The sequence below is a fragment of the Trifolium pratense genome, linkage group LG1 (assembly GCF_020283565.1).
Source record: "Trifolium pratense cultivar HEN17-A07 linkage group LG1, ARS_RC_1.1, whole genome shotgun sequence".
Taxonomy (NCBI): Eukaryota; Viridiplantae; Streptophyta; class Magnoliopsida; order Fabales; family Fabaceae; genus Trifolium; species Trifolium pratense.
Window position 1 is genome coordinate 40,587,533 of NC_060059.1, and position 16,541 is coordinate 40,604,073.

At 31.0% G+C, this 16,541-nt stretch overlaps 3 protein-coding genes across 3 annotated transcripts; 2 read left to right on the top strand and 1 right to left on the bottom strand.

Moving 5' to 3' along the window:
* Positions 1 to 4,008: 4,008 nt before the first annotated feature.
* LOC123897491 (peamaclein-like) lies at positions 4,009 to 5,593 on the top strand. Its single transcript, XM_045948158.1, has 2 exons — positions 4,009 to 4,235; positions 5,148 to 5,593. The coding sequence occupies exons 1-2, from the start codon at positions 4,151 to 4,153 to the stop codon at positions 5,339 to 5,341; spliced, it is 279 nt and encodes a 92-aa protein (XP_045804114.1). The 5' UTR covers positions 4,009 to 4,150; the 3' UTR covers positions 5,342 to 5,593.
* A 525-nt stretch (positions 5,594 to 6,118) lies between these two features.
* On the bottom strand, positions 6,119 to 9,161 carry LOC123897484 (E3 ubiquitin-protein ligase APD1-like). The gene is made up of 8 exons (XM_045948147.1): positions 8,775 to 9,161; positions 8,446 to 8,681; positions 8,267 to 8,363; positions 8,093 to 8,176; positions 7,337 to 7,557; positions 7,172 to 7,244; positions 6,773 to 7,064; positions 6,119 to 6,553 (listed from the first exon to the last, which is right to left on the bottom strand). The coding sequence occupies exons 1-8, from the start codon at positions 8,902 to 8,904 to the stop codon at positions 6,475 to 6,477; spliced, it is 1,212 nt and encodes a 403-aa protein (XP_045804103.1). The 5' UTR covers positions 8,905 to 9,161; the 3' UTR covers positions 6,119 to 6,474.
* A 3,969-nt stretch (positions 9,162 to 13,130) lies between these two features.
* LOC123897497 (putative cyclin-A3-1) lies at positions 13,131 to 16,309 on the top strand. Its single transcript, XM_045948169.1, has 8 exons — positions 13,131 to 13,728; positions 13,845 to 14,077; positions 14,176 to 14,251; positions 14,367 to 14,443; positions 14,532 to 14,568; positions 15,328 to 15,477; positions 15,561 to 15,695; positions 15,859 to 16,309. Exons 1-8 carry the CDS (start codon positions 13,402 to 13,404, stop codon positions 15,934 to 15,936), a joined length of 1,113 nt encoding a protein of 370 aa, XP_045804125.1. The 5' UTR covers positions 13,131 to 13,401; the 3' UTR covers positions 15,937 to 16,309.
* The last annotated feature ends 232 nt before the right edge of the window (positions 16,310 to 16,541 follow it).

Below are 16,541 nucleotides of genomic sequence, written 5' to 3' on the forward strand. Positions count from 1 at the left end.
TGAAAGATTGTTAAAATGTAGAAGTCCATTTATAGATGTAGAAGTCCATTGGATAACGTGGGCCTGTAAACTTTAAGAGAGGTATGCTTGGTGCAATATGGGTGTAATTGTTAAATTCCAGGGGCTTTAATATAAAATAAATAAAGAATAGCTAGTGGACAAGGTTAAATTGTATTCTTATTAGTGGTTAAAGATAACAAATATTAATCTAGTTTCCAATTATCATATTTGATAGTCGAGCCCGTTTACTTGTTTGAGCATAGTGTAATTTTGTTTTGATGTTATTTTTTCGATTGTCGTATCTGTAACTTTTATAGTCTTTTTCGGCACTCCTTGTATTAAGGAGATTTTTTGGTTGGTTGGGTGTAAAAAAATAAAATAAAATAAAGAATAACGAGTATAATATATGAAGTTGAGGGGGTGCAGTTTGTTTGCACTTGGCTCCGCCATTGTTTATATAACTATTTCAAAAAATAGAAAAGGTAAGTGTGACACAAGTGGTAGATATTTCAGTCCCTTAATTATTTGGTCCTGAGTTCGATCTCTGGTCGGTACGTATGAAGATCAACAATATAAACATAAATTAAAAATATTGATTAAACAGGAATAAGACTATAGTAGAGCTAAAATAAGTACTTCATCTCCCTCGGGTTCAAGACCATGTGTACTAATTAACCTCTTGTATGTTAAGTTTAATTTTCACTTGAGAAGGAGTTTCGACCACAAATTTGAAGGAAAAAAAAGATTTGACGAGGGTTTCAAATTTTGGGATTTTGGAGATGTTTTGAATTTATTCAGAAACTGATATAATAAGGGAAAAGTGGTAGGACTCGTTTATATATAGATATGGTTCGTATTATAGAATGTGAACATGTATTATATCAAAATAGTTTTATATGAAGAGCATGACGAGTTCAAATGTTGGCAATACATTTCTTTTATCAATGTTAGTCTTCTAATATGCGAAACTTGTTCGCATTCTATGATGTAAATAGGGTATTTTTAAAATTCCACATGCAACATGAAATTAAATGGGGGCGCAAAACGAAAATTTCATGTGAAACATGAGTATAGCAAACATTCGAAATGACAAAACTTGTTCATCAAAATAAGAGAAATAGGGAGCAATTTAAGCCCAGATTCCTAACATAAGTAAAACAAGGCTGTGTAGCCCACTTTATGCTCACCGTTTGTCATAGGCCTATGATTAACCTAAAAATGTTTTACTTTTCCCACTTTCTTCATTTTTTCGCACGCCTTACGAAATTATAAAAATACTCTTGTCCACTAGTTAAGTATCGGAACATCCTATCTGATCGATTTTTTTTATAATATCCGCTATTTAAGCAGCGGACGTTATAAAAATAAGAAATTTGTTAAAAATGTCGTCCGCTACTTAATTCGCGGAAGGATAAAACGAAAAAGTCATAGGACACGCAAGAAACTGGTAGGATGGCAAAAATAAATCTCAAAAGTTTTTCATTGTTAGATGTTTGAAGTTAGAACAGAATTTGGTTCCCAAAAAGAAAAACAGTTCTTGGAGCAAATTGAATTTTAAAGACTAGAAAAAATAGAATTTATTTTCTTTATAATAAAGTTATTAGAGCTAATTATCCATGAATATTTTGTATTGTTTTCAGTAAATCTATCTGATATTTTATAGTGAAGTCACTCCTTTCAACCACATTTTTTGTAATCTACAAAATTGAACTCGAAACATTATTTAAAGAATCTGAGTCTAGTTAAATCAATCTAATTAATGTTGATAAAAAAAATTACTATATTTGTTTATTATTTAAAAAAGAAATCAATTATTGAAACTATTTTCTAAATAAATTGATTTTTTAGATAAACTTAAAATAATTTTTCATTTGAAGTAAATTTTAATCTGTTATTTTTCTTAATTTTCATTTTTTTTTTAACCTGCAACAAATAGAAGAATTTTTTTAAAAGTGATTATATTTTTTAAGAAAAGTTTCTTTGTTCATTAAAAAAGTTCTAACCAAAAGATGATTTTTTAACTGCAAGTTGGCGAATTTCGTAATTCGTACCAAGTACGAAAAAGAAACAAATGAGTGAAGAGACATTCTTGCATATGCACAACACATTTAAGCACAAACTTAGACACACAAACATCAATCAAAAAAATTAAAAAAAAAATAAAATGGTCACATCAATTAATATAATTTTAATCATATCTTTTTTTAAAAAATTTCACTTATGTGAGTGTGTCTAAGAATAATTCATTTTGGGCTTGTGCCCATCTTAGCATTTCTCATGAGTGAAATGAGGTAGGATTTGGGAATGGATTCATCTAGAAAATAATAGGGATTGACCTTAGTATCAAGTCCACCGACATCACATGAATTTGCAGATTTAATGGCCATTTCTAAGGTACAATGGAATTGAACTACCACCACAGTCTCTTTTGTTTTGGTGATAGTGGAACCATCCTCTTTCTAACATGACAATGGAGAGTGTTCAAATGTGGAAATCTTCATCTCACACCATGTCCTACAACTGTCACTCCAATTACTACACTATATATGTACATGGTGACCTTATTACAAAGATTTGGAAGATCTAGTACAGGTGTCAAGCTGCCAAATACTAACTTGGGGGGACTTATTCTAGGATAACAATAACCGGTCATTTATGTTTTTTTAGTGTAACATGTTGAGAGATTTCACATAAAAAAATTTAGTGACAAATTATGATATATACAAATTGATTTTACTTAATTATGTAGTGAGAAAATTTGTTATACAAATTTGTTGGGTGACGAGGGGATCATTCACATTGGACTTAAGAACAACTTTACATGTGAGTTTGATATCGCACTTTGACCCAAAACTTTAAGGCGTTAGGTTTATGAGTCTCCTCACTTATAAAGTGTTAAACATTCACTTTTATAAGCAATGTGAGACTTCTAACCTCACACTTGCCACAACAATCTCTCCCTCGAGTGTGCGTCATTTGATTCTTTATGCTTCCCCTCAAGCAATAGCTTTTTTTCAGCCACAGTACACTTGAACCGCCGTTGTGGTAGCTCAACGGGACACGCCGCTTGACCATTCGATACAAGGAGCCGGTCGAACTATCGACTCTGATCCCACTGTTGGGGCGCCGTGATCATCCGCATTGGGCTTAAGAACACTTCTACAAGTGAGTTGGACACCTCACTTTTACCCAAAACCATAAGACAAATTTATGAATCCTCTCACCTATAAAGTGTTCAACCTCCAATTTTCTAAGCAATGTGAGACTTCTAACCTCACACTTGCCACAACACTCATGATCCAACGGTGGTATCAGAGTCCATGGTTGAACCGACTCCAACTGGCTCCTTGTGTCAAAAAGATTTTGAATTAAGATGATGTGATGTCAAATTCACTAATAGTTGTTCAAAGTTCAATGTGATGATCTCTGAATCCTCTCATAACCCAACAATGAGAGTGTGATGTGAGCTTATGAGGAACATGAGAAAGAAGCCACGTAAACAATGTTTTTGGTGCTACTAGTAACAACTCATAAAATGCAATGAATATGGAAAATTGTCGATCTCAATATACAAATGCAACGTTTCATGTTGATGATATATAGGGGACAAACAACATTGAATCCTAGTAAGTATGGATCAATAAAGCCAAAAGGTACGTACGCGGCTTCCTCACAATACCATGCTACCAAACCCACTATCCAGCTGTATCTTTGCTTGCACAATTATAAGATTTCACAAACCAAAGACTCATAAATTACTAATTCAATTCAGTTTCACTGCGTTCAAGGATTCCACATTTATGTGTCACCGTTCGATTCAGATCACCGGTTTAGAAAATATTGATTTTTAATGTAATTATATAATTTAAAATGTCAAACTTAAATTTAAACCGTCTGATCTTAATCAAATAGTCACTGACATTTTAGATCGTATGGGAGGAGATCCAATTCCCTTAGTTATACCTCCCTAAATTTTCACCTACCCTTTATGTACTATAAATAATGTCACTCACTAGTTTCCACTCACACAACTCAAACAAAAGCCTTAGAATTCCTCAGAGTGAGTGCCACTCTAATTAACTTAGTTTCATACAACTTAACATATATAGTTCACCTAAATCTGTTTTCTATTCTAGACTTTGATATCAAGATGAAGCCAGCATTTGTAGCTATGCTTCTTGTGTGTCTTATCCTTTGCTCATCTATGTTTGAAATGTCCATGGCAGCTGGTTATGGTATGTTACAAGCTCAATTAGTAGTTTTTTTTTTTTGGTACAGCTCAATTAGTAGTTTTATTACTTTATTAGTAATAGTTAGTACTTTATGTCTACTCATAATTCACATCATGGATATTTTAAGATTTTTGTAAAATTGATTCATATAATTTATACCAAACTACCATTATTTTTAGATTTAATTACTCTGCATGTTCTTAAACTATTTGAGATTTTTTAAATAGATCATTGAATTTTTTTGTGACTTGTAATTTGGTCCTTAACTAATTTTTTTTATTTGAGTCTCTAAACTTTTAAATAATTTGTAGTTAGATTCTTGAATTAAGGGACCAAATACACATATTTAAAAATATGAGGATTTAATTAAAATTATTCAAAAGTTTAGGAGTGATCTAATTAAAAATTATTTTAAAGTTTAAGTACTTGATTAAAAAACAGAGTTTAGAGATCCAAATAAATACTTTTGATAAATTCAATTTCTCATTTTTTTTAATCAAGGGATCTATTTAAATTCTCAAATAATTAAGGATCGATCTAGAGAATAAAATAAAATAGTTGAGGAGGAAAAATTATTATTAATAAACATGACACTAATTTTACATACAAATAGCCTTATGTGAGATTTAGACACTGAGGCACATGCCATATCGTTCTATATGGTAAGACATGTTTTTTTTAACAGCATGATATGTGAGTCACGGTTCATGTATGCGTTGAATTAGTCAAAATTAGTGAGACCAGCTTCTTACAAAAATGGTTAAAGTTATGGGGCCAAAAATACTGCTATAAAAGTTAGGGTCTAAAATAGCAAGTTTGTAAAAGTTAGGGAGACAAAAGTGCAATTTAGTTTATTATTAATTAATGATTTATGCAGTATTCAACAATTAATTATAATATGTATGCATGCATCAGATTCAAGACGTTTCTGTTCCTCCAAATGTGGGCAGAGGTGCTCTAGAGCTGGGATGAAAGACAGATGTTTGAAGTTTTGTGGAATATGTTGTGGCAAGTGTAAGTGTGTGCCATCAGGAACATATGGTAACAAACATGAGTGTCCTTGCTATAGAGACATGAAGAACTCAAAGGGAAAGCCAAAATGCCCTTAAATTAATTTCTAGCTACTCCATCTATATTCCACTATATTGGCCTGCATGTATGATGTTTATATCTCCATCTTAAGAGATATTATATACTCTTCCAAGCTAGCTGATTAATCTTTATATGTGTCATGTTTTCGAAGATAATTTTGGTCATGGTATGTGATCATGAGAAATGAATAAACCAGGGTCCTCTGTGTATGCCCTTCTATGTATAATGTATTGTGTTATCTGTTTGTAATGTAAATTTTAATTTCTTAATGTTTAGTAAATAATTTTTTCGTTTAGGCTTCTTAAAGTTCTTCCTGTGTGCAAAAGAGGTTTGTTGAATAACTAGTTTTAATTTTTTAAAACACACATTGATAAAAATAATATGTACGAAATTGGTAATTTACTAGTATTAAAGAATAGAAAGAGAAAAATGCGAGAAATTTTGAAATAAAAACACGAAAAAATTCAAAAAATCTTGAGATCAAAATCCAAATTCAAATTATGTTTGGCCAGACCATTCGAAACCTCGCAACCTGTTTTAGCTTCTTTATAAATACGGATTCAAGAGATATCTTCCCAAGCATCATAAATCCGACGATTCGGCGAATATCCTCGACAAGGTTCGTGGGGATGTGTTCTTACACAACCATCTTGAAGTTCATATGTTTATTAATATATCAAGACATAATTTATGAACCTCTAAGATTGTTAGAGGATGGTTAGGCATTCTTGGAAATGAGATAATAAGCATGGATTCCACAGCTGACTTGAACTCAAAATATACTAAAAAAATCATTCTAAAATGATGTGCTAATTGTACTGTCAAAACAGAGAATTTTCTAACACTAACCTTTCAAGTTTAGAAGTCATGAGATATTGTCATATATCACTCATATGTAATTATGTATTACTGCCATGAATAAAAATAAACTCAATGTCAAAATCATAATCTAAGTATCTAACTATTGAATACATGTCATCTTCATACATCAATCTGGCATTTCTAAGCCTAACCATAGTTCCAAATAGCAAATACAGCAAAATGCGTCCAATGTGACTAAAATTGCAACTACGACGCCGTTGTAAAGAACTCTAAAACTTTTATATCAAACAGTTGTTGTCGCAGACCGCAAGTACTTAGATCTTTCAGACTAACTATTGAATAATCTTCTTACTTTATGAATAAGTCTCCGGCATACGGGACAAACTTTGCTATCCCCATCCATAATCCTGCACAAAAACACTCCAATGAGAATCTCATGGAGTTCCAATTTTAATGTATTTAGGTAAAATGAATGAAAATCTTTGTCAATTTCAGTGTATGTTTGGATTCACAGTCACAACGAGTTTGACAAAATCACAATAAAATGTACTTTTTGTCAAAATCAATGCATCACATCATGATTCTGTCAAACTCAGCGTAAATGCAAACATGCCCTTAGCGTATACCTTTGTGCACAGTCATAGCAAGTGGCACAATGACCACAAGGAACAAAGAAACAGTTTCGTTGTTCATCATAACAAATTATACACAATTTTTCATTATACAATTCCTCTGAAGAGCTACTTGATGCATCTGATTCTTCTTCTTTCTTATCATGAAATTTATATGTTCCATATGATATTGGATTTGTCTGCATTAGAGGTTGTGTTTCAGTCACTCCTTGAGCTTCAACTTCATTGTGATTATCATCAGCTCCAAGGCATTTCAATATCAAAAAAATCACAATCATGAAAATTCCTTCAAAATCAAAAAGGATAAAGTCACATATAGATATATTAAAAAAAATATAAAAAATTGAACTTACTTAACAAATTATTCACATAAATAAAAATAATTTAATGTACCTAAGAGAATTATGTAAGAAAAAACACGAGACATAAAAGAAACTTCAACAAACCATGCTTCATCATCATTTCCCTGTAATAAAATCATATAAACCATAATGAATTTACGTTAAAAAAAAAAAAAAACTATAGATTAAGATTTTATGAACAATTTGTTACACTTACATTTTTTGGTTTGGTTAGAATTACATAATATGTGATAGGGAAAAAAGTGCTAAGTTTGCATGAACCATTCCCAGTAGAGCACATATTTGTGGCTTTGGTAGTATCATATATCTTTGCAGAAACATTGACATTCATGGTCAAGATTATGTTCCTAGCATTCATGTTTAGAACACCAATGTGGTACTTATCATCTTCCTCAACAATGTATTCAGCTTCTTTACCTGGCACATAGTAGTACTAATTAATCAATAACAGAACATTTGCAACATAAATACCCTGCATTTTCTAAAATTTTCTAATGTTTATGCTACAATTTAAATTAGTTTATGCACAAGTGGACCGGTCTGGTACAGCCTGTCTCAGCCAGTGGACCAACACATATAAACGGGCTTTAGTGAGTCGGCCCATTTGCGGCTTATAGCATAGACACTTATGTATAAGCTATTATCATAATAAACATTTACATATAAGATATTTTTATAAGTTGTTTTCATAAGCTATTTTGGAGAGCTTATGAAAATAAGCTGCAAACAACTTATGAACTTTTTTTTTAATAGCAACTTATCAACATGTCATAAACTATTTTCATGTCTCACAAATACTTATATTAGTGGATAAACTCAAATAAGTTAATTTAAACAAGCTCTAAATTGATCAGCATTGAGAATGAAAAGTTCCATGCTATTAATGCAAAGAGTTATAAAGCATAAAACTTCTTAGGCAACTTCTTATAGTAGCTTTGAATTAATCACTTACCATTTTCAGTCTCTCTAACAGCAATTGGCATTGAAAAGTTAAAGGTAGTTTGTTTAGGCTTTAGTTGTTCTAACCTCCTTCCTCCTGTGAAACAAGAATGAATCTTTCATGAGAAAAATGAGATTCTTGAATAATAACATTATAAAAAAGAAAATGAAAAAGAAAAAAAATAACCTTTAATCACTACTCCTTCAAGTTGACTTAAACTACTAGCATCTGCTTCCCACCTCAAATAGATTTTGGAGCCTTTATTTAACCACAAAGAAATTCCCTATAAATTAATTAAAAAAATAAAAATCAATATCTATTCTTTTAAATAAAATTGAGAAAAATAAAAAAGAAATATTTGTTACCTTGCGAGTATAGGCTTCAACAACTAAAAACTTTGATGTAGTCCAATTAATTTGAGAACTTAATTCAGGTTTCTCAGTGAAAGCATAAAGATTAATATCATCATTAGTAGTAGTATAGTTATTTATGACTTCAATTTGTTGAACAAAAAGTGAACTTGTTTTTATCAAACGTGATGAACTAGGACCAAGAATCAAACGAGAATCTCCATAAAATCCATATAATATACTAGCTGAAACTGCAAAAAATTAAAAAGAAACTTAAATTACAAAAAGAAAAATAAAAGAATGTGACAATGTATGAACATATAGTATATGAAAAGTGTACATGCCACAAAAATAAATGGAGAGAGCAGCAAGAAGGAAAGCCCAAGTGTCTTGCCATCCAAAAGAGTAAGATTGGGTTGGAATTGGATGATCCATTAAGGGGTTGGAAATTGGTAACCATAGTGATCTCTGCATGGAGATTGAGATTTTTCTTGATTAATTATTTGTTAACAATATAAGGCCTTGATTATATGTTGGGGGAAGAAAAATAATAGATTGAAGAACAAGAACAAGATAGAGAAGACTTGTAGTTGTGACTTGTGATTATAAGAATTAGAATTGGAATTAGAATTAGAATCTTAGGTGTTGTTTGTTTGTTAGTTACAAGCTATAGCCTTCTAGTTCTACCTAACTAACTGCCAACGGTTTTCTTTTTGGTTTTTTTTTGTGGTGGGATTGGTTGGTGTTTGACTGACAAGTATATTTTCAAATTTTGTAAGTGATGAATAGCAAGAAATGAATATTATGCATCTAATTAGTGTGATGGAAAGGAAAACTAAATCATAATTAATCAATTTTTTACTCTTTATTTTGTGAGCTGATTTTTACTCATCAATTTTTTAAAAAATTTATTAAGTAAAACCAAACCATATCCAAATCAAAACCATTTAATTGGATTTGGATTCATAACCATAATCATATTTTATTATAAACCGGTTATGAAACTGGTTATAAATTTAGTTATGGATATATAACCAGTTATTTCAAATTTTTTAATTACCTTTTTGCCTTTTTTTTTTGACAAGTTTGTCTATTTTGTTTTGCCAGAAATTTGTGATTAAGGTGAAATTTAAATGGCAATGCTCATAAATTTTGTTTGTTTTTCATAAAAAAAAAACCAAAGTTACGACACCAGACCACAATTGCATTCCGGTTAAAAGGGTGGACATCCATTTTATCAACTGGTTAAAAATATGGACAAACCGATCCAAAATTTATGGTCTGGATAAAAACCATATTGTAAATATCCGGTCATTTAAATTTGGTTAAAGATATGGATGAGGTTTTTGTTTGATAACCAGTTAATTTGTGCACCCCTATTAAGTAGTCTAGTGACTAGAAAATCCATCTTAAAAGTGAATAAGCAGAATGTTCGAGGTTCGAATTCCGGTTCCTCTGCACATGTAGTGCGATGTTCACGGGGACTACATTCTTTTTATTAAATCACCAAAAGAAAATACTTTTTATTAATTGAAGAGTAAATATTTGAGTTAGTTATTGAAAAAAAAAACACAAAGAATTACTGTATTTTTTCTGTAAACAAAAAAAAATGACTGTATTTTTTTCTGAAATTAAGTAGACAGATATTTCTTACATGTAAATTACCACCCAAAACTCCTCCTAATAGCACATAAACAAGAAAATACTCTAAAATACATGTAAAAGTTCAATTAACCTTTTAGGATGTGGCAGTCTTCTTCGAGATAACAACGACATCTCTTTGAATAATTTTGTCTGTAAAATTGGCTCTTATGATGTCACGATTTTTCAAGTTGTTGAGAAGTTCAAATGACATATAATTAATATGTTTCATTGGATAAGAAAAGTAGTGTTTGAGAAGTTTTGGAAATCAAAGTCTTGGAGTCCCTGAAGATGTAGCTCTATGGTAAAGGGTTGTAAGAGTTAAGAAGGACGTCCAGTGTTGTCAGATCCATGACTACTAACATTTTCTCCTCCCTTCTAACAATATGCACTAACAATTCACATTTACCTATAAAAAAATCTTGGGAAGAATTGTAACGTTTGAGTACGCTTAGAGGAAGCATTGGAACTCATCATGCAATTAAAATTATTATCAATTTTCGGAGTACTGGTCAACTTATAAATTCAAATAGACACTTTCCAATGCAAGCAATTAACAAGTAAGTTAAAGCGGGTTCCTCTCGCGTGTGTGAGAAGTTTTGGAGGTAATGCGATTAAGGTTTCCAACAAATTTAGGGGATTTGACAATGAGAGATTTGAGAGTTTCAAGTTGTCTTTTTCAATGCAAATAATCAAGAAAGTTAATAAATGGTTAAAAGTGGGGTCCATACGTGTGAACTAATAGTTCCATTACATAGAGAATTGCTGATATACGTACTTAATAAATGTTATGATGTCACGAATTTTCAAGTTGTCGAGAGATTCAAATGGCCGATAATTAACATGTTTCATTAAGTAGAAAAAATAGTGTTCATTATGTTTTGGGAATCAAAATTTTAGGATGAGTGGAAAATCGTAACATTAAAGTATGTATAGAGGAAATATTGGTATTCACCATGCAATTAAAACTCTTACCAATTCTCATAGATATTTAGATATTCAAAGAGTCGATTCTCAAAACAAGTCGTTAATAAATAGGTTAAAGTAAATTTCACCCACATGTGAGGGAAGTTTTGGAGGGAATTACTGAGATTAAAGTTAATTTCCAACAACTTTATGTGATTTGGAAATAAGTGATAACTCATAAGGAGAAAAACAAAATTAATCAATAAAAAGAAAATATGGAAATAGGTAATCCAGCAAACAGAATCTTGATTCATTGTTGTTTTTGTATGGTTGTAAAGAAAAAAAACACAATGAACATATCCAAGTGTACATGAGAAGGATACAAATAGTTTATCGAAAGAAATTAGGAAAGTAGGGAATCCAAGAAACAAAGCTAGTTTTAATATCCATCGATATTTGAAACAATTTTCTGCATTCCTATTCATATAGAAAAATTCTGATTCTTCAGAAAAAACAAATTAGGAAAAAACTAGGAGTATATGCTAATTCTTAATATATAAACACACTATAGAGTATAGACATTAGACACTTACGTGTTTCTCACAATTTCACTCTCTCTCTCTCTCTGCAGAAAGAACAAATTAGGAAAAAGCTGGAGATGTCACGAACTTCCATTATTTAATTTAACAAACTTTCTTTTTGTTAATAAATTATTATTTCTTTTTAGAATAATTAAGCAAAGGGACTCCTACTCTAATGTATCAAATCAATTGTCATGATAAATTGATAATGATTCGCTTTATGATTTTTTATTATTAATTTATTATTGTGAGTGAGGGACTGAGGGCCCATGGGTATATGGCCTCCGCTGTTCTCACTGAGATCCCCATGTTTATATTTAGACTTTATTTGTATACATATCGTACGTGCAAAATGACTATTCACATTATACAAAGCTACTTCCGATTTTTTATAAGTGTCCAGTTAAAATTATAATACAAAATTAAGAAAATGGATTTTTGCACTTTATCTTTCTATTATACACTTGTATTAATTCACTAATAAATTTCTATCTTTTTACACTCTTTCAAATAAATTTATTGTTATACAAAGAAAATTATTGGTAACAAATTCTGTTTAAATTTGAATATAACAAGGAAAGAACAAACTTTCATATCGTAAAAAAAAAAGGCAGAACCTATAATGTAATATCTAAACCCCTCACCACTAAACCAAACCTAGTGGTTTTTTTTTTACTTCTTTGCTTCGATCTATTATGTCTCCTTTTTCTTTTAATGGATTATTTAGTTGATCGTATTAATTTGTTTTGCTACTATTTTTATGAGTATAGATTGTTCTGTTTTGTTTCAATATATAATCTGTTTTGTTTCTATATTTAAGCATATCATCTTCTTTTTATTTGTATTTATCTTATATTCTTTCAATATATATTTTTTTAGTGAAATTACAATGAAGAATATAAAACTTGAAACATGGTTAAAAGTAATAAGGATAAATTAGTAACTTTGACTAAAAATAAACAATTAATTTATCCATATAAAATATAACTTAAATATAAAATTTCAAACATAATAAATATAAATTAAACAAAAAAAGAATTTTTTTTTTGTTTACAATGAGCTGCGGATCGAACTCAGGACCTATAACGTACTACCAAAACCCCTCACCACTAGATCAAACCTAGTGGCTTAACAAAAAAAGGAATTTGATATCAAATGAAAAAAATATTACTATTATTTTTAAATTTTTTACCAAAATTATAATGTTTGACCAAACAATTTTTATTTATTTTAGTATTATTTTTTAAAATAACATTTTTGACAAAAAAACAAAATAAGATTTTTTAAGTAACATTTTTAATGAGTTGAAAAAGTAAATTACCATATTTTAGGTATTATCTTGTCAACTAAATACATTGGTCAAAAACCCAAAATACAGACATTAGTCAAAGTTCAAAAAGCCAAAATAAATCTCAAATTGAATATAGTCCATTAGTAACTGTAATATCTTAAATGTGCATTTATTTTGAATAACTTTTTTTTATGGTCTTTGACAAAAAAAGATGAAATTTAGCCGCAAATTCATATCACTAGATTAAATCATTGATGGACCCATCTCTTACTTTTTGACCCACCCGCTTAGGTAAGGAATCCACCCAAAACCCAAATTCTGAATCCCCAAAATATACCAAAAAAACAAGGCGGGAACACCACACCTGAAAATATTCGAAACCACGCGCTTCCGCTTCAAAATTTCCCAAAACACCAAAAACCACTGCAAATTTTTCAAACCAAACAATTTTCCGCCATAAAAAAAAAAAACAAAACTCGTTTCTTTCTTCTTTCTTAAACCCTCTCATTCACCAATCATTCTCATTCTCTTCTATCTTTCTCATCTTTCACTATGGCTGATCAAGAAAACACTATCCCCACGCGCCGCCCTCAACGTGAAGCAAAAACAAGAGCAGTAGCTGCACTATCTGAACAGCGTAAAAGGAAGCGCGTTGAGCGCGTGGAGCGTGTTGCTCTTGGTGATGTAACTAATACATCGGTGAAAAATGTTTCTGATATTCATAAACAGAAAAAGAGAAACATTGCGAAATCGAAGTCAGTTGAAGAAGAATCTCCGGTACCGGAAAATTTGGAAGTGAAATCGGAAGTGAAACCGGAAGATCCTCAATTATGTGGGCCTTATGTTTCTGATATTTACGATTATCTTCGTAATTTAGAGGTAATTTTGTTTTGAAATTGAATTAGGGTTTTGGTTTTTCCATGAATTGGGGCTTTTTGTAAAACGACAAAAATTGGATTTTTTTTTTACATTGTTTTTGTCTTTGTTTGTTTTAGGTTGATCCTAGTAAAAGACCTTTGGCTGATTACATTCAGAAAGTTCAGAGGGATGTTAATTCTAGTATGAGGGGTGTTCTTGTGGATTGGTTGGTTGAAGTTGCTGAAGAATACAAACTTGTTTCGGATACCCTTTATTTTTCTGTTTCATACATTGATAGGTTTTTGTCTTTGAATGATTTAAGTAGACAGAAGTTGCAATTGCTTGGTGTTTCTTCAATGCTGATTGCTTCGTGAGTTTCCGCTTAATTTATGTTTGTTGTTTTGATTTGTACTTATGTTGGTTGTTTATTGTTTATGTTTATTAATTGTTGAATTTGTTTGGAAGTAGAAAATATGAAGAGATTAAGCCGCCTGAGGTGGAGGACTTTTGCTACATTACCGACAATACATACTCGAAGGAAGAGGTGATGATTATTGTAGTTTAAGTCTTTTTTGAGTTTTTGTATGTTTGTTTATGGTATGTTTGATTTTGGATCTTGCTGATTTTGGATGGCATTTTGTTTTTTTGTTTGATTGAAGGTTTTGGGCATGGAGGCTGATATTTTGAAGGCATTGAAGTTTGAATTGGGTGGTCCTACAATAAAGACATTTCTAAGGCATGTGTATTTTTATTGATTATGTTCCTTGTTTTGTTGATTGGTGTTTTTTGCATTTTGACTCACTTTTCCCTGTTTTTGTTTGCAGAAGATTCTTCACTAAAGTTGGTCAAGAGGGTATTGATGTAAGTTAATTATTTCTTCAACTTATCTCATAGAAGTTATGATATGGATTTGGGAATTATAGGGTACCTTAGTAGTGTGGGATGCTTGTTGTAGTAATTAAGTTACTGGATTGTTCTCTCTTGTCAAACTAGCTTTTGAGGGAGTGTTCCCTAATATGAGTATCAAATAGTATCAAAGTTAGGGATATAGTTTTTGAAAATAAGAGATGTTGCATATAAATAGTAGAAAGAATTAGAGATAGATTTTTCTTTTTCATTTGGGCAAATAGTTTTGATCTTTTGGATAGTTGTTTTTTTTTTTTGAGCAGCAAAAAAGGATCAATTTTATTAATTAACATTGGAAACGAGTACAAATTAGGTACTAAACCCAAACCAGGGACGAAGTACAAGTAGTACTCAAACCGATAAGTAACCTCTAGACCAAAACAATAAAGATAAAATCACCTAGTTTTGGATAGTTCATTCCAAAACTATCTCATGAAAATCAAATTACTATCTTAGAATTAGGAAACCCTTGCTTCTTTATTGGTTAAGGGATGTTTAAATGCTAAAAATTTGGTGGTTTATTAGCCATTTCCACAAATAATGTATGTTTGCCTTGTGCCATAGGAAGCCCTTGAATTGAGTTAACCCCGAAGTGAAATCAATTTTACTTGTATTATTACTCATAAAGTTGCATGGCAGACCCATTTCCATTTATGGGTATGCCAAATTTGGTTATTTCATGTTTTGTTTAATGCTATTATTTCCTCTGTGCAGGCTTCTGAGTTGCAGTTTGAGTTCCTTGGCTGTTACCTTGCTGAGCTCAGTTTGCTGGATTATCATTGTGTGAAGTTCTTGCCTTCTATGGTGGCTGCTTCAGTTGTATTTCTCGCACGTTTTATGTTAAGCCCAAAGACTCATCCTTGGGTAATGTTTTAATTTATGTGGATCTATATTTGGTATTTGACTTTGACTCAATTATTCCTAAAATATGTGTCATTTAATTACAGAATTTAGCCATCTATCAACTCACCAGATATAATCCAGCTGAATTGAAGGAATGTGTTCTAACGATACATGACTTGTACCTCGGTAGGAAAGGGGGCGCTTTGCAAGCTGTGAGAGATAAATACAAACAACACAAGGTAATACTCCTGCACGCTTATTGTCAACTATTTATCGTCAAACAAACGTTATCTGTCTTACCTTGACTGGAGCTTTTAAACAATTGTGCTTTATATTTCATTACACTTGTCACATTTGATGCAATTATGCTGATTCCATTTTCATTTGTTGTTTTGTTCACAGTTCAAATGTGTGGCAACAACACCCTCTCCACCGGAGATACCGCTTTCTTTTTTTGAATTTAGAGAGGCAGATCCATAGTCAACTGTCTTGATTTTCATTGCTATTGCTATCACTCTTTAGTTTCAAGTAGTGGCAGAAGCATGTGCAAAAGGGTCTCCTATTCAAGTGGTTTGCTGATGCTGATTTTGGGGCTTGCCATGAAATACTATGGCATTTAATGTATCAATTGCTGATTGATGGGAATACCATGAAATGTATTTCCCATTAGTTTTGAATTAGGTTTTCTTTTAAACCATTTAGAAATCTCTTTGCAAGAATCAGTTCAAGTAGTTTCCATTCTTTTAGTTTTTGTACAGAAAACTGGTATAGGTTTTCATCCTAATTTTTCCAATCTATGGTGTACTTGCTCTGATTTGCAGAAATCAAATTATTGGTTGGTGACATTATCACAGTCTGTTGTGTTATTATTTCTTCTGTTGTTTGAGCAAACTGTCATAGATAGAATATTACTGTTAATCTGTGCTAAATATTTTCTATTTATAATTTCTCATATCCAAGTTATTTGGTTGCTTGTATTGGTATGTTGACTCAATTAAACAACCAATGAAAATTCCATTTTTGCAAAAATTATATTTTTTTTTTCTTTTAATATAGTAGTAAATAGTAATTTCTCAAGGAGGCAT